We start from the raw sequence: 25091 nt of genomic DNA on the forward strand, positions 1-25091 counted from the left end.
CAAACTCACCCATCCATCTAAAAATGAAAGTTACTCTTCAGTAAGTCAATTAGTCTTACTTACAGTTACCAATCTCTTTCAAAGAGCATTTTGATTTTCTCATACATTTCAATTCTGTTTTTTGAACATTTCACTGGCAACATATTGTTTACTAAGGTAGAACATCTCTCAACTTAATTACCAAAATTTATTTCTGCATGAAATACTCTAGTCATGCTTTATATCACAGAGAGATTTAACTCAATCTTCAGTCTAGATGGTGAAAGTTAACAAAAAAAAAAAAAAATTATGTTTCATAAGGTAAACATTCAAAAAAAATCCGTTCATATTTAGTAGTTCAAAATAATCCACCTTATCTGCAGAGTTTGGGGTCAAATAAATACAATCATATATCCACAAGCTAAGCTACGTGACTTGGCACTCCATGGATTCTCCATGCATTTCTATAATATGGATCTATAGCTTTTCTGGAGACAAGGTGGTTTTTTGTGCCTCTCCCATTGGAATGGTGAATTATATGGCAATAGAAACCCTGCTTGGGTTTTGGTCCAGACAAAATGCCTGACTCACCAAGTCCTGAATTTTAACACAAGTTGAAGGCATCTATGGTGATGTGCTGTAATACATAGTTTGGCTCATGCCCAGCTGCATATCATCACTTCGGAGCAGATAAACAGAAACGATTTTTTTTCTTTCAGTATTTCATAGCAGAAATCTTGTTATCCTGTTTTTTTTCCCTCCCCTTCTGGTGGGTGTTACGATGAATACAGTTTTACTCAATGCTTTTATAATGCTTTCCCTATTTACCTATCACTTTATCCTATCTAAATAGTATTGTTAGATTATAAATATGAAAGCATTTTAAATACATCCATTCCATCAACAACACACAGAAAACAAGCTAAAAATTTGTCTCCAAAACTACAAATAATGAGATGACACTCTATAGAGGCAGTCTGCTATAGAACAAAGAGCAGAATGATGCAGAAAAACATGTACACATGTAGGGTGCCCTGGTAATGCTTTGATGGGACTAATAGGCTGAAGAAAAAGAGCAAACAGAGCAATGCTTTGTTTTCTTTAGACATATCCTTTTCACAATTTTTCTTTCCCTCTAGTAGTATTATATTTCAGAGTCTAAATAACCTACCAGCTATGAATATCTTCCTTTTTCTTCCCATCTCCACTTTTCTTCTCCTGGTGTCTATTATTCATGGTCTTTCTTCACATGAGAGCCCTATATATATATTACATATGTATATACATACACATGCACACAAAAAAACTGGAAGTCTTACTTCTCAATGAAGGAAGCAGGGGGAAAAAAAATCCTTTTATACAAACTCTCCGCTAGGTTAAGCAATTCTCCTTCTTGTTGCCTTTTACTTGTAGTTACCAATCCAAATATGCTTATAAAACACTGCATGCAATATTCTCAGGACTGTCTAGTCTAGAAAAAAGGAGGCTCAGGGGAGACTTTATCATTCTCTGTAACTGCCTCAAAGGAGGTTGTTTTGAGTCAGGGTTCAGTCTTTTTTCCCAAGCAACAAGCTACAGGACAAGAGGAAATGGCCTCAGGTTGACCCCAGAGAAGTATAGGTTGGGTGCTAGGAAAAATGTATTCACTGAAAGGACTGTGAAATTACCATCCTCAAAGAGATATTGAAAAGATATATAGATGTAATGCTTAGGGATATGGTTCACTGGTAGACTTGGTAGTGCTGGGTTAACAGTTGGTCTTGATGGTCTTAAAGAAGTTTCCAATACACATGTATCTATGATTCTATAAATCTATGAAAACTATTACATATAGTTTTGTTGAGTAATATCATTAAAATAATACTTTATAACATGTTATTTCATATTTATATTAATATGTCTCATATGTATAATAATTTGGAATTTTAATCAGGGAAAATTAGAAATAATACTAAGAAACCCTTATTACTGAAAACCTCATGCAGAGCTAATTGTCTTGTAGAACAATTAATGAAGTCATTATTTGTTAAGATGGTGAGTACAGCGAAGGCAGATGGCATGGTAATTTTATTGACTCTGTGATCCTACTGTAGTGTGCTGATTGGGTAGGATTGAATGCCACAGTCAATGCAGACAGAAGTTCTGTTTTGATTCATAAATATCAGAGAGCAATTTTCAAATAGATCTGTAGGAGAGACCCAATGAATATAAAATCTTGCTATGAGCATTTCTATACAGTAGAATGTTGCATGAAGTTTTCCAAAATGCACATTCCACAATCTACACTACAAGTTATTTCCACAGAAGTTGCTCTATTAACCAATACATTTTATTTAGGTTTTGATTTCAATTTGCAGGTCATATTTTAATGTCTAAAGTTAGACTTAGTCATAGTCATCTAGATGTTCTTTGGGGCTTAATAGAGAGAGACACTCACACACATACAATCTCAACATCATTTGGCTCACTACCTTAATAGAAAAACACACCTTTACTGGACAGTCTGTCAATTCTACATGCTAGGGAAATTTTGCTTTGTGAAAGTAATGTATCAGCATGTAAATAATTCACGAATCGCATCCCTTGATTCTGTTGTTTTTTTGTTTGTTTTTAAAATGCTCTAGTTTCCTGTTTCTCCTTGAGCTTTAGAGCACTTACTGGCCTTCTCTGAGAATGATGCAAACATTTATCAGAGAGTTCTATAAACTTTTTGTACAGTACCTTGATACCTCAAAGTGTGGGATTTAGCTGGCTTTAATAATAATGATGACATGATCACAGTTCTTTTAGCAGAATTTATCACACTACCAGGCTATTCTTTCTGCATTGCCCAATATATCACCAGAGTTGTATTAAGACCTTGAAGGAGTTATTCTTGGTCTTTCCACTGCTGGTAATTCATTGGCACCTCTTTCTGCAGTAAGCAATTTATATATTATCCTCTTGTTCCTCCTATATTTTTGTCTAGCCTCTTTTGTTCAATACTCTTTGAGACACATAATTTAGTTCTTTTTACAGATCTGGTTGCAGCTGCTCTCATTATTAGATCTCTTGACATTAAGTAGTGAGTAAGCTATTTAAAGCATGGGGTCAGACACTAAAAGCAAGCACAAATGTCCCCTACCTTCTAACATATCACAAAACCTGCAGGACATGTTCACTGCAATGGTTGCTTTTTACAGTGATGCATATGTAATAATATGCTCAGGAATTGTATAAAGAATCCATATTTCCTCTGATCTCTAAATTCTGACCTGATTACTCAGGTGCAATGTAACTAATGAGACAACAGAAAAATGAGCAATCATGTTCTATCAGTCTAGCCACAGTAGATGTTTTTCATCACTGACATTCCTTTATGTTTTATGCTGATTATTCTAATTTATAATTCAGTAATTTCTATTTTAATCCGAGAAAAATTTATTTAAAACCATTTTCTACTCTTTAACTAATGTTAAACATTTTAATTACATCAACTTAGTCAAGTTTTGTATGCTCATAGAACTAAACATCAAAAGCCTCTTTTTGTAAAGTTCTGAACATTTTCTGCAGGACGTAGAGAACACTCAGGTCTCCAATGGGACATATGGTCCTCCTAGAGAAGCTTTTGCCATGCATAGCCTTTGGCCAAAGCCCACCATCTGTAGTTTCAAGTTTTCTTCCAGCTGCTGATAAAGGTGAAGTATAGAACATATGCTGTAGAAACAGTAACCTTTACATTGGAATTATTATTATTTTTTTAAACATTCAGGGAGACTATTTAAGCACGCTGTTTACTAATATAAACATGGGAAACAAATAAAACCCACTTTTGAGCACAGCAGGTTATAAAAACATATGAGTACAGCCCTAATAATTCCATTACAGAATAGCTTAGTTATTAATGAAAATATCAGCATTCTTCATTTTGAAGAAAACATGATGCACAGCAATACAGGTAGTCTCTCGTATTTCAGACATACACCCACAAGAAACAAAACCCACAATCTCTCACTGTGAACTAAAAATCAGTATCTTTGACGTATCATTTAAACAAATGTTTGACACATTGTCCGTTTTATCCTAGAATGATCCCAATAAGCATGAAAATGATTATATGCAAGTAATGGATGATTCTAAAATTACCTGGCAAGACATAATTGCTGAATACATTACTTACATCTACCTAAATATCATTGTTTTAACCTAGCTTGGGTCATAAGGGAAACCAACTGCACAGCAAACATATGTCTGCTATACGAAACTTCCACATCATTTCAAATGACTTGGCACAGTTCACAGCATCTGCTCCCTGAATGTCCAGGAAAGAAGCAGCAGGTAGTGCTGCAGGACAGGAATGAAGTGGATTAGTGGAGTTACAGGGATGCCAACAAACTTGCATAATAGCTTCTGCCATACTATGCATGGTTACGTACAGTGAAGGCAGTTCACGAGTACCAAAATTCATTACACTTAGGAAAAATGATTATAGCAATATAGTCTGATATAATCTAATGGTTGAATCAGCATGGCTGCACATCTCAAGCACTCCTATTCGCTTTTGACCCTGAACAAAGTGGGAGTTGCAGATGGGGACTAAAAAAAGTCAGATGTTTCTAAATAATAAAGTGTCATAATGAGCAACGGAGGAAAAGGATTTCAAATATGTACTACAAAGCTGATTGAAAGTAAGTAATAAAATAGAGGAAGACAATTTATATACAAAGAGGTATGTTCTTTCACATTGAGAGACTGAAATGACACATCTGTTGCATTGTTGAACTCAACTACAGGTTTGAAATGCTTATTTGCACTGTATTTCATATGCAGCAAAGATCAGCAATTACTTCTTAAAAGATTTAAATAGTGAGTAGAAACTGATGACGAAGCAACTAGTTAAGCACATTTTACTGCAGAAGAGCACACAGACAAATCGAAAACAAACAACAACAAAAAAACATCGTATGCTCCAGTTCAACAATTAGTTTTAATTTCTTTCATTATGTTTTGTTTTTCCTTGTCAGACCATAAACACCTTTGTTTTGTTTTCATTTCCTTAAAACATGAATAGAGAATACTTTAAATATCCTTCCTCTTTCATTGCTGTTTTCAGAGCACTTAAATTTATATACTTTTTCCAGGCAATGCATTTCACAAAGTATCAGTAACATTTGTTTTCCTAGCACATACAGAAATTCCAAGCCACAAACTGCATTTTAAGAACAAAATCCTCATCTCAGAACTCAGGAAGAAAACAAACAAGCAAACACAACCAAACAAAATAACAGAGGATCATAAAGCACAAAAGAGAAGACAGCTGAGCTTATTTCAAACAGAAGTCAACTGAGTTTGCCCTCATCATCATTACTCAGTACTTTTTAATCTCTTAAATGGATTTTAAAGGTTAAGATGATCTCTTTTTGGCTCTTAATAATAGAAGCTAGCCTTAAAGCATATTTTCTGGCTTGAAGGAGTATTTTTGGTCCATACCATGCAGCATATCATTAGTTGCAAAGGTGTACATTTTGGAGAACCCTCCAATGAATTCTGAAATAGCAAAGTGCTCATCTCTGCAGTGCCAGACTACTGTCTGAACTTTGTTATCATTTCCATTTTGTATCACATCATTGTAGGCAGTATTTAAAAGATCTAAAAATCGTATGTAGGTTCCTCCTGCTTAGGAGGTGTGGCTGTAATGGTTTTGTACAGCAGTCTAACAGAGATCAGATAAGACAGATCACCATGACAAGTACTTCCAGGTAATGCAAATGCTGTTTTAAAATAAACCAGGATTATTTCCACTGTGGACATGTTCCTGATAAAGCAGGCAGATTCACTCACAAAATCCCAGGATTCATTTAACAGGCATTCTAGTAAATGTTAACATTTTCATTGAATCCCAAACAGCATAGCGTTGGCATTTATTTCTCTTAGTGCAAAGAAACTTATGTAGTGCACTCAACATAAAATCAAGAGAGAATAATCACTGGTGTTCCCTTTCCAGAATCATTTACAGCAAATGAACTGAGACTGTAGAAGTGGTCACACATGAAAATGTTCTGTCCTGCAAAAAAAAACCTACCTGGTATGCAGTAGCATGCTTCTACGCTTCCTGAAATATATGTATGCACACCAGCCTAGATTGCCACTAGGCTTCTTATATTAGATATCACATCAAAATTCCAGATGAAAATTCCTCATTAAACAGTGACACCTTGACTGAACAGCTCCTTGCATTCATATACTGTACGTTATTTTGTATGTGAGCAGTTGTCCACACAGACTGCATTGCAGGAGGACGGTGGTAATGCCCACCAGCACAAGCCTTACCTGACTGACCCGGGGGTGGGACTCCTGATGATCCTCTTGGCAGGCATAAAAATACTGTGAGGACAGCAGCTTTGTTTCCTGAACACGGCTCGATGGCAATTGGTTTGGGAGCACCCTGGAAAAGGAAGGGACTCGTGTAACACCTGATAGAGACTTCTGTTATATTTTTATTTGTACTTCTTTATTTTAAGGTTCACTGAAACAGTATGAAGATATTTCTTCCCCAGTTAGCTCTTTGCTTTTAAGCAGATTGTCCTACTTGTATTAATTGACTGAAAAATGGGCTTTAACAGCCCACACTGCAAATCTAATCAAACTGAAAAAAATGAAACGATCATAAAGGCAGCAAAATTGCTCTTCTCATTTTATACCTGACTAGATGTAGCAATTCCAACTTCTTAAGCTTAGAAAATGGCAAAACATTTTTGAAACACACAATAGTATCTGAGAATACTAGAATTTCCCATACTGTAAGAAGTACCTGCCTGAAAGAATTGTGTTCCTATAGCCAACTACTACCTAACCATCTTCCAATGTCAAAACCATTAAATAAGAAAAAAAAAAATATATATGTATATATATATATATGTACGTATGTATGTACTGTAGAGAGAGAGATCATTCATAAATTTCCCAGACCTATAAGTCTGTCTTCTCTGAATCTGTCCAGGTAAACAAACAGATTCCTTGAGGCACATCCTTCCTGATTTTTTTTTTTTTTTTTTTAAATATTTTTTTAATTTTTATTTTCTAAACATAGACAAAATAGGTGCAGTGTTACTTATTTAGATAAACCCAGAAACTCCCTGCAAATGTTGGTTGCTCAATTATTACCTTACTTTGTCTCATACAAAACTAGGATGACAGTGCTTATCCTGGCAGGAGGTATCTGCTGTTACTAAGCATTTCTCTTTCATTAACTACACAGATCTTCTAATTTACAGTTAGCTTTTGAATAAATGGTTACTACCATCTTGCTCCCAACTTTCCAAGACATGGGATCTAGATGGAAGCAGAGCAGCCTACAAAGCAATGGAATGGTAAGTTCCTAATACCACAATTTATTATGTTTCCATATTTACACCATTCTGTATTTTGTGCTTGCTAACAGATAGGCATTTCACTTTTGAGAGCTTAAATGTTTAGTCAACCGCTAAAGATATTTGTGAAAACATTAGGTCAAAATCAGCATAAGCGTTTGTTTCTGTTCTGGTTTGTACATTTTTAGAATGTCTGTCATGTTCCAAAGCAAAATACCAGTTGATGTTTTCATTCAAAATTCAAAGCCATAAAACTTTCCATTTACATGCAAAATGCAAAGTATATATATAAATGTCAACTGATTCAAATATCCTAAGAAGAATGAGAGTCCAGCCAAGTTAAATACACTGTGAAGTACTAGATAGAAAGAAAACAAAGGCGCTTCCATCACTGGAAGAAATTATTTTCCATTCTTCTACCTCCAAGTAACCAACATTTATTACTGCTCAGCAGAGATAAGGAAATAGAGAATACTGCAATAAATTGAGCAATAGATAAATATACTTAATTTTACTACTTGGTCATATTTAAATGAACCTACAAAAATGCCATTCAAAGCAACAGCACTAAGATAACTTGGGTGAATAGTGCCATCTAATTTAAAATTACCCACACACAGTGAACGACAACCTGTTATTCATAAACACCTTACCAAATGATGACACACGAAAAATAAAATGCCAGGAGTTTCAGCTAACAACAATCGCTTTAAAAAACAGCATAAAGAAATGTAGTTAAACTGAGAGGACTGGATCTGTAACATCTAATAATCTCATGTAGTTTTCTGTAACTCAGTGGTCTCATGCTGGCCACAGCATCAGAGGACAAGAACAGACTCTGAGGTTGTGTAAGCTGGTGTGTGTATGTTAATTTACATTGACTTTTGACAAGCAAAACATCTAAACAAGTGCTATATGATAATATTCCAAAATTACCGTATAAAATGGGTGAAGAGAACCATGCTAATATACTAGCAGCATTGACTGCACAAACAGCAGCAGTCTCAGTGGATTACTGGAAAAGAAATAGTATGGCAAAGTTTTATTCTTAAGGTTTGACTCGCATATATATAATGGCAACGTAAAGAAAATATAACAATAATGGTAATTTCTTCTGATCACAGAATTTAATATAGGAAAGGATCATTATGGGATCATTCAGATTAGCAGCTACTCTGTGCCCTGGGCTGTTTAAATCTAATCAGACAAACATAGGCACAGGGTAATAATATATAACATACCAGCACTGACAGCAGCCTGACCTGATGCAAAACTCTCTGCCTATTTTTCCCCACTATTCCACACTTTCATTCACTTCTACCTCTTGCACTCTCAGTTGTCAGAATATTAGGCTCCCAGCTGCCATACACTCATGTCATACCTCCCCCAGAACCTAAGTTTGTGCCCATAACTCCAGTTCTTCCCCCCAGTTCCCTGCTGCCAGCCGTTCACATAGGAATGCAGCTCTCTGCCAGTTAGGTATCTCTCAGTGAGGCCCTGCACTTCCCACTTCAACTTGCCATGGCTCTTCATCCTTAGAGAGCATATGCTATTAAAATAATTAGCATTACTAGTGCAAGTAATGGAGCTTTTAAGTCATCTCTTCTGATTTGTCACGAAGTCAAGTAAAATAACATGGTTCCTTTCTATTTATGCCTGCCAGTGTCTAAGGGGCATTTGGATTGTGCCATCATCAACGTGCTTCAGTTTTTGGTTCACGCTGGAGGGCTTGGGAAGTTGGACTGGATGATCTTTGAAGGTCTCTTCCAATCCTATTCTATCTAAAAAGGCAGACAACTGAAATCTTCATTTGAAATTGTATTTTGGAGCACAATATATGCAAACATATCACTGAAAGGAAAAATAAAAATTATCACGGTCTTTTTATTTGATGAATAATTGCTGGATTATAAATCAAAATCATGACATTTTTCTATTGCTCTGCAATATAAAACCTTTCATTAACAGGTCTTGTCCTTTTCTGTTTGAGGCTTTTACTAATACTTTTCAAAACAGAATCAGAAGAAATTTTCAGATAAATATTTTTCAGAGGGGCTTGTCCAAAAAGTCAAATGCATTAGGAATTTTCTATTTGTGCTTATAAATGAGGATCCTCTACAGAATGTAATGACTGAAAAAACTGATGCATTATCTTACCTCATATCATTCAGATTTGCTAGCACAAAGCCACAAAAGCATGGAGCAAATGATAATAGTTCAGAAACCCCAAGGTTTGTCTGCTGTTTAAAGATAAATACATAACCACGAATCAAACTTATTTCCTGGTGACATAACATGTACTCTGAAATGTGCCATTTACCATGCCTTTTTCACAGGGGTTTTGTTTGTTTGTTTGTTTGTTTTTGGAAGAGATAAGCACACGTTTGCTTGCACAAAGCACTTAGCTACTATGATTTACTTATTAGAATTACTATTATTTTTTTCCCTGACTCAGAAAGAAGTGACTTACGGTTCTGCCAGAAAGCACAAATGACAATCACAGAGTTAATAAAATTTTATCAGTGGAATGCAAAATAAACAAACTTTTCTTATTAAACAGCTCTTCGATCTCCTACCCCCTTTCTTACACACTGACAGGAAGAGATGCATTGGGTGGGAAGGGGAAGAAAACCAGAAAGGGATAAAATGGTGAAAGAGTAAATATTATCATTGATAGTGCAAAAGAAGACTATGTCAGTGCATGTAGAAAAAAAAAAAAAAAAAAAAAAGGAGATAAAAAGGATAAAAGGAGATGACAGGGAATAAAGCAGAGAGTTAATAATAAATTCGAATAGTTCAGTTACAGAAACCAAATATCAGAAGTCTTCCTGGGGTTCTACATTTGGTCAAAGAAAAGGTTCTCCACTCTTCAGATTTGTTTTAGAAAGCCTAGCTGACGCCTATCTGCCTGAGCACGTGAGAAACTGGCAAACTTTGGGAAGATTCTTGGCTCACCTCTGATCCATTTCTATCAGAAATAAATTCAGACTGGAGGTTTTTTCCTCAGTACAAAGGGCAGATAATAGTACCACTGTTACTGGCAGAAAAAATATCTATGATTGTATTAAAAATATTCATTTATTGTAAGCTAGCACACCTGCTTTGTTACAACAATAAACAAAACAAGCTTATTTTTAAATACTGAAAACCTATCAAACCTTGCATTATGTTTAGGAATAACTCAGGTGAGCAGTTTTAGGCATGCAGCCCAAGAAAAGATGGGAAATGCATTCTGACATTTGTAGCTGGCAGGAGCAGCAACAATGCAGCATGAAGAGGTGAGAAGAGCAGAAGACAACGATGACTTAGGCGATGTTCATGGGTCAACCATAATGGTTTGGGACCTCTTTGGACAAAATGCACCAACAATTTACCACTGATTTTCATCTATACATCAATGAAAATACTTCTTAACCTAGAAAAGTGTAAAGGGTTTTAGTTCTGTCTGTATTCCAAGAACTAGTTTTTGCAGAAGAGCTACAGAACTTCAGATTTTCAGTATAAAGTAATATATATATATATATATATTTTTTTCTGTTCAGCGTTCTAAGTTAGGTGCATCCAATTTTTAAAAGTGCATTATTATACCATAAGACAAATAGATCACGTAAGACTAAATGGCTCCGATTTCATGCCAAAAAAGCAATTAGAAAATTGAATCAAGAAATTAAGGATTAATGTGAGCATCTTACACCTGTCAGCAGTAATAAGTATTTTGACAAGAACAGAATAAGGTTTGACAATGTGCACAAATACAGATCTGATATACAAATCAAGTATTAAAATGCAAACAGTTATGCATTAATCACTTTAATGTTTCCTAGCTAAAAAGGTTTTAGTTCTACTTATGAGAATTCACTATAAATAAAACTTCATCTCTTGTACTTAAAAAAGAACTTGACTTATTCTTCTTGTTTTAGTTATAAATGATGCTGATTTAAAGTTAGTTTTTAATCATATTATTAAAACAGAATTAATCAGGTGAGTTTCACATAAGCTAAGCTTGACGGCTTGGCAAACAAGGAACTAAATCTGTTGTTACAATAGGATTAATATCAGACTTAGAATGTAAAATGCATTTTTCTAGACTTCAGTGGGCGAGACTTCACATGGAGAGAAGAGGAAACGTTTCTTCTGAAGAGGTAAGGTAAAGGAGGATAAAAGGTGTAGCATAACGTAAGTATAAATTATAGGTGCAGACATCTTCCTTTTCTCTTGTCCAAAGGTTATTTTTCTGAATTCACTGATTACTTTCTGAGTTTGAGAAATTTTTTCTAAGTTCTTTGATTGATTTCTGAAGTCTCAGATTCAGAGAAGAATTTCAGTGCTTACACTGGCCAAATTTAGATATCTATATGCAAAATTAAGAGCTTTTAAACTTTGTTAATATCTTAGCTTCAAGATAAACATTTTCCCAATAGCTCTCCTCTAGGCACAACCTCACTGCTCTTACACCTACTGAATATACACTGCCAGTCCTGCAGCTGTTCTTGCTGTGGGAGCTCATGTTAGGTAGGTGTCTAGTAAAATACATTGACCAAATGAGGCTCTAGAATACAGTTGTGACCACCTCATTTGGAAACACATTGAAGGCAAAAGCAGCCCTGTTCTTCTTGGAAAGAGGATTCCTTTTGGTTTTCCTACTTGGTAATTTGTAAATACTTGCTTGAGGTGATCTAACCAATAGCTAAGGATAGAGAGTAAAATGTTGTGATAATTCCAACCGCTTTTAGTGAAAAAAAGGCTGACATTTCAACAGTGTAGAAGAGAGAAAGAATATCATCTTCTCAAACTCACAGAATTTCATTGATGTCATTTGCTTGGGACGTTTTTCTGGAGAAACTCTAAATGTCTCCTGGAAGGAATCTGAAAAACCAGGTAGTTCTCTGTCATGAGCCCTCTGTCATGAGCAGGGATAATTTCCATGAGACCAGCTTGCCAAAAGCCCCACCTAACCTGATGTAGCACACCTCCAGGGATGGGGCACCCACAGCATCTCTGGGCAGCTGTGCCATGGCTTCACCATCCTCTGAGTAAAGAATTTATTCTGTGCATCTTTATCTAACCTGCACTGTTTTATGTGGTTAGTTCTTGTTCTATCACTACAATTAATTAGCCTTAATTACATGGCAACTGGAAAAAAAAAAAACAAAGAAAAAAAAAGCTTTCACCAAACATCCTTTATATGTCCACAGAAATACATTTTAGGAAATTCTGCAACTGAATAAATCAGCAAGGCCAGAGTTATGAACATCTTTTATCAGCTGTCACAGGAAGCACCAGTTCTTCATACAACCCCGAGGTTTTACTGAAATTATTTCATTCGCTAAAGATTTTCACTTAATCCACACCAAAGAGTTCCTCTCACAATTAGTGAGTGGAAAGCCTTACTTCAGCTTGACCTGCTGAAACGTCCCAGAGCCTGAGAGTCATCAAGGCTCTGCACTCCTACACTGCAGCTCCTTTTGCCTGAGGATCTCCCAGTGATTTATAACTTCAGCTAATGAGGTCTCAGCAGCCCAGGTGAGGTACACATCCACTTTACCCACAGCAGTAAAAGCTGCAGAGCATCTAAAGACTATCTTAAAATTCTTTGGCCTATACTGAAGGAGACTTGAGGCAACTGCATTTCATCTGCAATGGAGTCACCCAGCCAGTGCTGATTTCCTAGGAGGAGTCTACCAGCTCCATTCAGCCTCTGAACACTTCTATAGCAGCTAATGGAGCTCAGAACAACAGGCTGATGGACAGTATAATGGGACCTGAACAAAATCAAGCCAACATTTATTAAACTTTTTTTTTTTTTTAAACAAACTAATTTTGCCCCACTCCTTTAGCAGACTATAAATCTCAGTTAATTTCCTTACTTCAAAAAAAGCCATCGAAATCTCAGATATATTGGTACATTAATTTCCATAAGAAAAACAGTGGGAATTAAAAAGAACACAGTGTGATTTACCAAGCTGTGATTACGGCACCAGTGATAGAAATACATTGTTATCCCTCAGTTTATTGTTTTACTTCCCTGTCACAACTGTACCAATACATAACAATGGGCTGCGTTCTTTTTTGCAGTCTTTTCTGATTAGAACATGGCTGCTGCTTATCAAAGGTCATGTACAGACATTGAATTTATATATCAATTTGAAATTGTTTATGCTCAGAAGAGCTGTATTTCTACTATATGAACTATGTTTGCAAAACAGGTGTGTATTTATTTTGGAACAAAGTTACTCTCTCTGCTCACCTAATAGAGGACATAATTTCACAAACTAATGTTATGTCAGACAGCATTTCATTAGCAAGAGAATTATGAATTGACATTCTGATTAAAGTTGAAGCCACAAGGAACACCTGCAGATGCATTTATTTCCAGTAGGATTTCCAGCACAAACTCCTGCTCAGCTGCCTCGGGGTGGCAATTCTGAATTTGGAGACTTGCGTGAACTCAAGTTTCACGACTGGAGAGAACACAAGATACTGAGCTTAAATCAAAATACCAAGTGGCCATAAGGCACGCTTATTTTCTGTCTGCATATGCCATGTCCTGTCTGCCTACTGTTAAATAAACTGGAGTTTATTTTACCATTACATCTTGCCTACTAATATGAGTAACTTCAGGTTAACCTTCAAAATATTGGATGGAACTTCCAGTGGATGGTGTGTGAAGCAGTTGTGCTGGCTTACTGCCAGAGGAATCCCCAAGAGCCTCCAGAACATTCTCCTATTAAGCTGTCTGAGTCTGATTAAAGCTTGGCAGTGCTAATGTCCAGAAAGAGAAAGAAATTTATCTTGGCAGCAGCCAGCAAGATTCTGCTGGGAAAAGCAACTGAGACCCTATGTCTGTGGCATATACAAAGCTTTGAGCGTCCTCAGATACTTTCCTGTAAACTCTTCCTGCTGCCATTTCAAATTCAGTAAGTCAAAGTGGTGCTGTGCAGTGAAGTGATGCTAATGGGTATTTGTTTTCCAGATGGGTATATTTTGTTGGGTCTCCAAGGATCGGAAACAAGAAGTGGAGAATTTCATTACTCCTTTACAATTCAACCTTAAAGGCTCATGCCAACAAAAATTCACGTTTTCACTGGTGACAAATCACCAGTTTTCAGCCCACCACTGAAATCTGAGCTGATAAACTAAAACCAGATTGTCACTGCTATGTATGAGAGTGGTTACTTCACCATTGATTGCCTGCAAAATGTGAACATGGTCCCCTCCAGAGCCACGCCTGTTCTTAAAGGGTGGAATAGATGAAGGATGAAGGCCTAATGTCCAGGCTGACAAGAGAGTCTGCTGTGATGGGCATCAAGGAAATGCTGAGCACAACACTGACTACTTTCTTTGGAACCAAAAGCAACCTAATGTCAACATTTTAGAAATGTCCATGAGGTGGAAAAACTTGGGCTATGCTTTGCTCAGAGCAGGCCTTAAAAAAACTCAGTCTGTCCTTTCTGCAGGACTGTAGGAGGGAATCGAGAAGTTTTGACTGGTGGCATTTTCTCATGATCACAGGGATCTCATTCCTGAAGCTGTGCAGCACCACAGAATAATTAAAGATATGGTTTAATTGTTATTTAGGACATCTATGCCAGACTTCAGGGGTTAGAAAAGGCAAGTATAATTAAACTATATTTTGCATTTCTTGCAAAGAAAATATAGTACACCATATGTCATCTAAAACACACTTCTAGTGAACTTTTCTTCAGCAGTGTCTTTTAAGGCTCTTTTGTAACCTTCTGGCCACATGCAGGATGCCTAGCGAATGATAAAGTAAAACATTTATCCTTGGAATCATCATAATAATAAAAAAGAACTAAATCAAGACACTGCGAAAGCTAGCTGTCAGCAGAGAGGATTAAAGTGCAAACTTGGCAATATTCGTAAAGCAAGAAAAAAAATGCTAATAGTACCAGCATAACAAATGACTTTCTATCGTGACAACTTACACAGATCACAGCCTCCCAAACACAAATAGGCAAAAACGGAATGTCTGAAAGCGTGATGTAACTTTTCTTTTGATTGTCCTTGCCATGGTCCAAGGACAGCTATAAAATGCAGACACCATAGCCAAAAACATTCTGAAACAAATTACCTACCATTTAAGATCTGTAAGTACAGAAAAGTTTTCATGCTAGTGACCATGTGCAGCATGACATCGGGGATCAGATCATAGCTGCTTCAGCAGCAGGAAGAATAAACAATCAGACGTCTTTACCCCAAGGAAAAGGCATATGATGGAACAACAGGGAACACATTTTGCTCTTAGGAATTTTAAATAATATAATATACAACAAAATTTTAAACATTATGAAATAATCATCAGCTGCCTAAATCAGTACAACACAGAAATAATATCAGAACTATGCCGGTTTATATAAACTACAAATCCAGCAGTACATTATGACACAGCAGGGGGGTTGAAACTAGATGATCATGATGGTCCTTATCAACCAGGCCATTCTATGATTCTCTTAATCGTTTTGTTGAAAAATCCTGCAAACAAACTTAGGTATCATCACAATGTTACTTTCCAAGATTGGTCCCCATCAAGGTTGTTAACACTTACAGTGGTCACAAACACAATAGAAACTTCACAGAAAAAGCACAGGAAAGGAAACTTTGCCTCCAAGGATGGAAGCTGACAAATAATCAGGCACATGAGAATTAGTGCTTCATGAAGCTGTCGTGTTAAAACAAACAGGATTACTCGCATGAAAGAAACTGTTTATGTCCATTATCCGTGTTGGTTTAGCATAAAAATATGGAATACTTTTTAAGTTGTTTTTTTAAAATAAGAAATAAGAAAAATATTCTTCCTTTAAAATATTACAAGATCTGTTTGATTTTTTAGCAAACCAGCAAAACATAAAGGATTTACTGAACTAGGATTTCCTGGATCTTGAATTATTTTCCTGACTTACATGGAAAGTGTCCCTTTTTTTTCCCCTTTCATTCAGAAAGTACCACATTCTGAGCATGCTGAGTCCCTTGAGCACTGCGAACTGAAAATAAAAAGCTCGATTATGCTCCCATAGTGCAGTTCTGCTGGTAGTTCTGTTCTACTTATATTTCCTATGGTACAGCAGGGAACTTCTCTTTATTTTATATTTTTATTAGTATACAGTCACCACCACCAAAACCATTATTCACATTGCATTCTATAGTTCCTACACTTATTATATAGAAGTACAGAAAATCTTGTTATTTTCTTTTCAGAAAATGTTTGAGTCTTAAAGTTTACGTTGTAAAACTTCACAGTTCCCAATAACAATATTTGAAACATCTTTTTTCCTCAACGCATATCTTTTTAAGAGCAAATTGACCTTTTTTTGTTTGCTTGTTTCCTTGAAAGAAATCTCACTTTTTTTGGAACTTTCCATTGAAGTTTGCTTCAAATTTGTGCATTCCATGAAGATAAATACTCTATCTACAATCTTTTTTTTTTATTATTTCTAACCAAATGATTTATATTCCCTTAGATTTGTATGCAGGATTTAGTAAGAGTACTACCAAGACTAAAACAGGAATGCTTGACCTGTTCTTCTTTCAAAAGAATGAAGCATTTACTTTTTGCTGTATGTGAGCTCTAACATATTTTCTCAGTGACTAATATCAGGCCACTGAGGAAAACTGTGCTTTTCATCCTTATTTCTAATTCCTCTTCCCTTCCATTTCCCTGCCCCTTCACCACACCTTTCCAGTCCTACAGTGTTCTTTCCACAGAAATAAATATCCCATATCAGATGTCACAGGCTAATACAACAAGCAGAAGCAGCAGGATCTTATTTACTTAAACAATGGCTGAGATCTGAGATCAGTCATCAGGCAGATGTTGTTTCTGAAGTTTAAAGCGTTCACGATGATTGTTACTATAGAAACCAAGCTTCGTAAAATATTCCAAACAAACACTCCTTTATTAGCCAGCACTATAACTACAGTGCTCTGCATTACGCTGCATCCCATAGTAAGTTATCAACCACACGTTTCTTTTCTGGTTATTTATTTTCAGTAGCGACTACAAGACAGGATTTCTACAGGTCTTAAAAGATGCTGTATCACAATACCAGTCACCCATAAAATGACACATGCTGTATTCATTCAATGCTAAGCTCCAGGCTGTTTCATTTCTCCCCTTCTGTGGGCAGCCACACAAATCAGAGCTTTCCTGTTCAGCAACAGTGAAAAACAGGAACCCACTGCTAATTCCTGTGGTTAGACCAGCAGCACAAAACCAGCTGTGGTTTCTAAATGCCAGCCCCAGCCTCTTTAGCAATTAGACCATTCTTTGCTCCTTAGAAGACTTCGCAAAGCGCGTGCGTCACTCACAAAGCATCTTTCAGCTGCCAGCCATACCAAACCAGCAGTTCAGACCTGTTCATTACTTGTGAATCATTCAATCAATTCTAGAAGAGTTACACACTGAGCATCTGGCTCCAGTGCAGCTAGGTGGAGCCCAGCAGTGCAGGATCCCTGACTGCATCTCTGACACAGAGCTGGTCGTGGCTGTCACTGCTAGGAGACTTAGGAATACCCCCATTAGATCAATCTGCAAAGGAACCACATCTCTCTTGCTACAATTAAAACACCTGCAGGCAGATAACAGGGCACCTAGGACTGAAGTTTAGCAGGTCAAATCTGACTTCCTATTATACCATGTGGAAGGAAGACTGTATTTAAGGCTACCCAAGCAAATTACAAGAAATGTTATTACAGAATATAGGCATCATGTGGATATTTGGTAAAGTACCTCTGATGTTTTTCTGTTTCAGAGACATCCTTAGGAAAGATAAAATGCTATTAATTTTTCAGACCACAGAGAGTATCAAAACAGATGGTAGCAAATTCTGGTAACTCCAAAGCAGTTCTGCTCCTGAACCTGTTGCTGTGCGTTCAGTCTCCTCTAATTTTCTACAGTGTGTTTCTGCTCAAATAGGATTATTTTGCTGGAATCTTTCAGAATCTTTTTGGCTCTCTATGATGTGTGGAGCAACTACCATTTTTTCCTAATACCAATTCTATCCAAGGCTTACAATTTAATTTAACCTGAGCCATGACTCAGGTAACATCCTGCTTTTCCTGCTTTCCATTACTATGAAACAACACTGTTTTAAAATGCAGTGATACAATTAGAGTACAATTAGATGTGTATATTCTTACAGACAAGTATGGAAGAATACGTGCCAATGGTAATTTTAACACACAATACCCTTGCAGTGAGGGAAGCAGAAGGGCATATCTAAGAAGTCAGTTAAAAGAATTTTAGTTCTGATGTGCTGTCAGAGCCAGAAATTAAGATAACAAACAAACAAAAAAACCATAAATTATCTTAAGATTAAGGAAAGCATGGCAAAAGGAAGTTTTGGAAACAGGTGACAAAGCAAGATCACTGCAGGCATGTTTTATGAAGGCAGAGCTACTGGTTAGAACTGATCATGTAAGGCTGAAAGCAAGGAATGCAGTTATTGGATGGCAAATGTCCCAACCAACATCCATTGAGGAAAGGGTCATTGGTATGTGCTGTGGTTACAAGGAGGTTGAATGTTCAGTTGTCTACATGCCATTGTGAAAACAGCTGATTTGGTATGGTTGTGAGGACCAACATTTCAACAAATTTTTAGCTCTTAACACAGCTTAAGAAAGTCAGCTCCTCTGGACAGGAGCACTCATAGGACTGTAACACATCTGACTTCCCTCACAATTCAAATGAGCAAGTTGCCATTTAGAGCTACATTGACATGCAATAATCTTGAGTATGTGCCTAGAACAAACCATTCCATTCCTCTTCGCACGTACAAACTCAGCTTTTCTGAAGGGTGTTTTGTACTTTTTGTTTCCCATTCTGTTCTCTTATGTTTGCTTTTTTTTTTTCCCCTCCTTAGTGTTCCACATGGACTGGATGCACAATGTAAAACAAAAAAAATGTACTTATAAATACCTGTGGACATACTACACACAAGTACATATTTCAAATTATGACATCAGAAATGTCATGGTGAAGCAAAAACGCAAATTCAACCAAAATTTAAAGACCTTAAAAACGAAATCCTCTTGAAAATCTCCTCATTTCCATTGTCTCAAATCCCCCAATATCCATTGAAATGAGTTGCGCTAAGAGGTTCTAGATCCTTAAAGTATTTCACAGACATCTTTTAGTACTCTTTGGTCATAAATTGCGAGAATAGTTTCTACTGTCTCCAGCTCCCTTGTTTCCAATTCTTCTGTTGTGACATTTCTGGATGACTTCCAGTTGTGACTGTTGTAAAGTCCTTGTTTCTGCAAAATCACCTACTGTTGAAATTTGCAATTCCAAACACTATCTTTTTGGTCTGTTTATCAGCTAGCACTCTTTGCTCAAGTAATCTTTGCCCTTCACATTCCAATTGATTTTGTCCTTATTCAAACTTCTATGAATTTACCATAAGTAATGCAACTTGAAATGTAGATGAATAGATTTCTTCAATCAAGGAAAAAAAAAAAATTACCTTCACGTAACCTTCAGTGATGGGAGATGTCTGAACATACAGTTAATGACTAATTTAATTTGGGGATTAACATTTCATCCATTAAATCTTTGTATTACTGGGTTTTATGTTATATAGAGAAAATGTAAATTTTAAACATTTTTCTTACGTCTATGTTAATTGCCTCGTCATTATTTGTGATTTTCCTCCATTTTCTTCTGGTTTTGGGCTTCAGAAAGTTTCCTAATTTTCAGTGAACTGCTGAGTAAGCTAAAGATGTTAATTGGATATATCCCTTCTTTTTTGTAAGAGTTTCTTATTAACGCCTGCTCTTGCAGATGATAGAGATGTTAATCAATTTGCATCTGTCCTTTTAAAAGATTCAGTTAGGTCCCTAATTAACCATCTGTAAACAAACCCTTGTTCAGTAACATGGTTCAGCCACTTACTGTGAGTGAGCTGGTAAGGGCCTTCTGCTGCCACTCAGCCCTGCTGTAAATATTTGACTTCTCTCAATATTCAGAGAGTAATTGGAAAAAGATAAGTGACTCACAATCCAGACTGTAGATCATTGGATTCTCTCTAATTAAATCAATGGCATTGTTATTATGGGAAAACAACAGAAATAGGTGTATTTTGCATCCATAGAGAGTCTGGCTCTTCACCAATACTAAGTCATGTATCCCATAACTATAATAAATGAGGATAATGAAGTTCATACTTTCCTACAGTGAAAGTAATAGAAAGTCTTTATAAATCAGATTAATTCCTCATGTAGAAACTTTTTTTTTTCCCCCAAAAAGAAAGGCACATTCTCCTCAGGATTTGCAAAGATTGTGATCTTCCAGAACATCGATGACTACCCATGAGCAAATTATTTCATATTTTCTATAGTCTCTCCACAATACGTTTATCAACTACTTTCCTTTAACACTGTTGCCAAAGCTGCTCTTCATCTAATTATATCCCATGACCCTTCCTATACCCTAAAGCAATCACAGGAGTTTCTGAACATATCCAAGCACAGTAAGTAACTTCTCTAATAAATCTTGTCTCTCATCACCCCTTGGAGAATGTGCCAATGCAACCCGGATATCTTTTTTTATTATTATAACGTGCAGAAAGATACATTTAAGGCAGTGGATATTTACCTATATGTCCCATTCCTAGCACGCTGTCTGTCACGAGGCATATATGTTCCCATAGACTGGATGCACAATCTTTAACTCTTTTCTTGTGGGCTACTCATGTCCATGACAAAGAGACAGAGATTAAAATTGTCCATGCTTATGAGCAATTTACAGCACAAAAGGGAACTTCCTCTGTTCTTACAAGCAGATAACTTACTGATGTGTGTCAGTATGGATTACTCATTTTTACTGCACAGGAGCAGATCAAGGGGTTTCAGTTTGGTTCAGTACTTCAATATAGCTATGAACATTACAGATATTACCTCCATTCCTGTTAACCCACAACAACATTTTTTGTATGATGAACGTGCATATTGTATCATTGGCACAAAAACAGGCTTTTAAATCGCACGTAATGTAAGCAGAAAACAGGACACAATTCACATAGTTTGGCAGATGTGAATTTAGAGGCAGATATTTACATTTTTATTTAGAGACATTATTTCAGTGATACTGTTTTATGCTTTCCACCAATATATCATCAAGGGATCCTTGAGACTCTTATAGTTTGAGCACCTTATTTATTCTCTAATTGTTAGAGCAGTTTTCTGGACAACACTTCTATGTAATTAGAACCCTACTACATAGTCATTAGTTGTTAAGAAAGATCATTAGGAGTTGAAAAGAAAATAAATAAAATTAACTTTTAATCACCAAGGATGAAAAAAAGAAAAGACACAAAGGGGGAAAACAGAGCTACAAATCAGAGACATACCCAGAGGATTTTCACCCTCTTTATTCTACAGCTCTACTTTTCTGTGAGTCAGTAATCTTCCACAAAATCCAGTTTTGTTACAGCACATTCATTTCATATTGACTGTAACAGATTGTGTAACATGAATTTTCTCTTCTCAATTTTTCACATTCTTCAAAAGAACATCACATCGTATGTTAACTTGTTACCAGGATTCTTAGACCTGCCATGCTCCTCTGTCTTTCAATTACCAGATACATGCAACTGATTAAATTCATATGCTGCTAGATAATGCACTATACCAGGTTATGTCATAGATAGCCTATTGCACATGTCCATACTCTTGTTCCAGACTTAAAAACACACATTGGAGAAGACCTAGTCTAAGTTCGCAGATATCTGACTCAAAATGCCAAAGACACTTCTCAGTTCTTAAGACCTGGGATTCACTTAAAAGCTATGAAATATACACTTCGTATTTTATTAGCATCAGTTCAGTGTGCTATCCCATGAGTCTAGGAGTTAGAAAATAAAAGTTTAGATAATCTAAACTGCAAAATCCACAGTTTTTCCCTGAGAAATATCATCCTGCCTCTGGACTTCAGATTTCATTGGTAGAAATGAAGGAATTGAAAGACAGAGATTTTGGAAAGGGTCCAGAGGAGGGCGACTAAGATGATCAGGGGGCTGGAGCACCTCCCCTATGAGGACAGGCTGAGGGAGTTGGGCTTGTTCAGCCTGGAGAAGAGAAGGCTGCGGGGTGACCTCATTGCAGCCTATCAATACCTGAAGGGAACCTACACCCACGAGGGGAGTAAACTCTTCAAAAGGGCTGACAATAGCAGGACTAGGGGAAATGGATCCAAGTTGAAGAAGGGAAGATTTAGGTTGGATGTTAGGGGGAAGTTCTTTACAAGGAGAGTGGTTAGGCCCTGGAACGGGCTGCCCAGGGAGGTTGTGGATGCCCCGTCCTTGGACGTGTTCAAGGCCAGGTTGGACGGGGTCCTGGGCAACCTGATCTGAATGTGTGTGTTTGGTGGCCCTGCTAGGCAGGGGGGTTGGAACTACATGATCCTTGAGGTCCCTTCCAACCCGGGAGATTCTGTGATTCGGGCTTTATAATCTAAGAAAGAGAGAAATTAACCCATACCAGAGTTCTTAATTACTTTTTTTTTTTCCTTCTATGAAACACGTGGCATATGCATGATGTATGGCAATGCAATCTACAGAGCTTTTTATTGATGATTGTTTCGTGTGATCTATAGAACTCACACATTGCTCATATTTATGAGTAATGCAGTCTTCCCAAACTCTTGCTCACAGATGTATAAGAGATGAAAACATTCAATGAATACCACTTTAGGAAGGCCACATTATTCTTGAATGTCAGAGCTTATGCAAGTCAAGCTAAAGAAGGCATAACGCTGACATCATCAATTACACACTGAATTCTTTATGTCTGTTAGAAAAAGAAGTTACTTAGAAAAGATGTGAATTTTTTTTTTTTTTTTTTTAAATCTTGTATCAGTTTTTGCGTACTTTGGGTTTAAAACCAATGTCTTTGCTTGCACCAAATCAACTGCAAAAATGGACCGCAAAAACTTCTGACTTCATAATTTCATCCAGCTGGAACTCTCTGTATTTTCTGATTTGTATTTAATACATAAGCTTTTCATAGCATGTCTTTCTAGTTTGTTTTTTTTTTGACAGCACCAAGTTTCCATAGCTTTGGTGCTCAATCCCGGAGAAGTCATGGATGTCCCACCCCTGAAATACTAAAAATTATGCCTTGGCAGCCAACTGGGAGATGTCTCTGCCTATGGCAAAGAGGTTTGAGCTGGATGGCCTTTCAGGTCCCTTTCAACCCAAACTATTCTATGATTTTATGAGCTGCCATCAATGACTGTTACACGTAATTAATAGGAACACAAACTTGCAATGTAACTACTGCTTTTGAAGCACAAAGCTAAAGCGTCATAGAAAAAATACATTCTTTAAAATTTTTATTTTACAGTTGGTCACTGCATTTTTCTCTAAATTCTTTTTAATAATTTGAAATAACCCAAATATTAAAAAGCTGTATGAGAGACAGTATAAAAGACAGTATTTTCTTATTTTAATACAATTTTATTGATGTATAGGAATATAACTATATATTGAATGTTAAGTATTTGCTTTGCAACATTCAAAAATAAAGCAAAGGTTATCATTTTTAAGAAAGGTTTTCAGTATATTAAATACCCAGTAAAATTTTTAAATGTTGATTCATGAAGTCTCTAATCTATTCATAGATTAAGTTTCTCCACAGGACAAAGTTAGTTAATCTTAAGGATATATATTTAAAATTATTCATAATCAGTACTAAAAATCAAAAAGTTGGCAGTAAGCTCATTTTAAAAACTGCAGGCATGCAAGTTGTATTGGGCCAAAGTGGCCAAGTCTGAGACTGAAAAACCAGAATGAACAGATGCAGCGTATTATGGCCTAATTCCAGGTTCCCAAATGGAAACAAATGATTGAACTGTATCTGCCATGTTAAATGGAAGACCATTTAAACTCTTAACATTTTACCAACATGACAGCCTACAAGAAAATGGTGACTTGTCTTCATTTATCTAGTAAGATTCAAGAATTATTTTCCTCAGAAATTCAGAAAGAAATTTTCTGTCTTGTCTTATGAAAATGACATATTCAGTTCTGAGCCAATTCAAAAATAAGTAAATGGCATTTCAAATGTTTCCTTCTCCAGCCCTGACATGTTTTTTTTCCCCCACAGGAATGAAAAGGAAGAGAAATGCTTATCTAAAGTTGGTTCAATAGAAAAACAGCCCTATGATAAAACCAAATGAAGTGGATGATAATAAATTTGTTTAGGACAGAAATAAAACTAGTAGTCAATAACATAGGATGTGCATTTTAAACTGGTTCAACATATTTTCTGTTCTACAAACTTTAGACATCTCACTCAATTTCTAAATATTTCACCAAGGTGAATAAATCCATGTTGAAGTGCTTTCCAGGTTCAAAATACGCCTATTGCATTGTTTTGGACTAGTCTCAAGAAAGACTTAAAGGTATGAACATTTTGCAAGACATTTGTCTTGTATGTAGACTTCCTGCCTTTATTTTCAGTTTCTTGTCGGTACCTATTGCAGTAAAATAATCATACAGCTTATCTTTCAGTTAATTTTCATGTGCAATAATATGATCACAAGTTCATACTGTGGCTAGTAAATTAGGAATTCCTATTTAAAAAGTCTTTCTTAATCCATTCTTAAGAAAAGACGACAGAGGCAAGATGAAATGATTACATTTGTACTTTTATGAAAGGGAAAAATATCAATAATGGTCCCCACTTTGTTTCTTTAAAAGTAAGATACTGAACTAGCCCTGGTGTCTGCCATAACCCCTGGGGATT

The 25091-nt window shown here is 36.3% G+C and overlaps 1 protein-coding gene across 2 annotated transcripts in view; it reads right to left on the bottom strand.

Annotated features, from left to right (window-relative positions):
- Nucleotides 1-25091, bottom strand: part of ATRNL1 (attractin like 1) — a 427623-nt gene that overhangs the window by 43948 nt on the left and 358584 nt on the right. For both annotated transcript variants that reach the window (XM_042818666.1, XM_042818665.1), the window contains one exon: nt 6289-6403. In XM_042818666.1, the coding sequence (XP_042674600.1) occupies nt 6289-6403 (115 nt within the window). The remainder of the gene's footprint in view (nt 1-6288; nt 6404-25091) is intronic.

Source organism: Centrocercus urophasianus, unplaced genomic scaffold (genome assembly GCF_019232065.1).
Source record: "Centrocercus urophasianus isolate 14NV4802_14NV808 unplaced genomic scaffold, USGS_Curo_1.0 seq_17, whole genome shotgun sequence".
Classification (NCBI taxonomy): domain Eukaryota; kingdom Metazoa; phylum Chordata; class Aves; order Galliformes; family Phasianidae; genus Centrocercus; species Centrocercus urophasianus.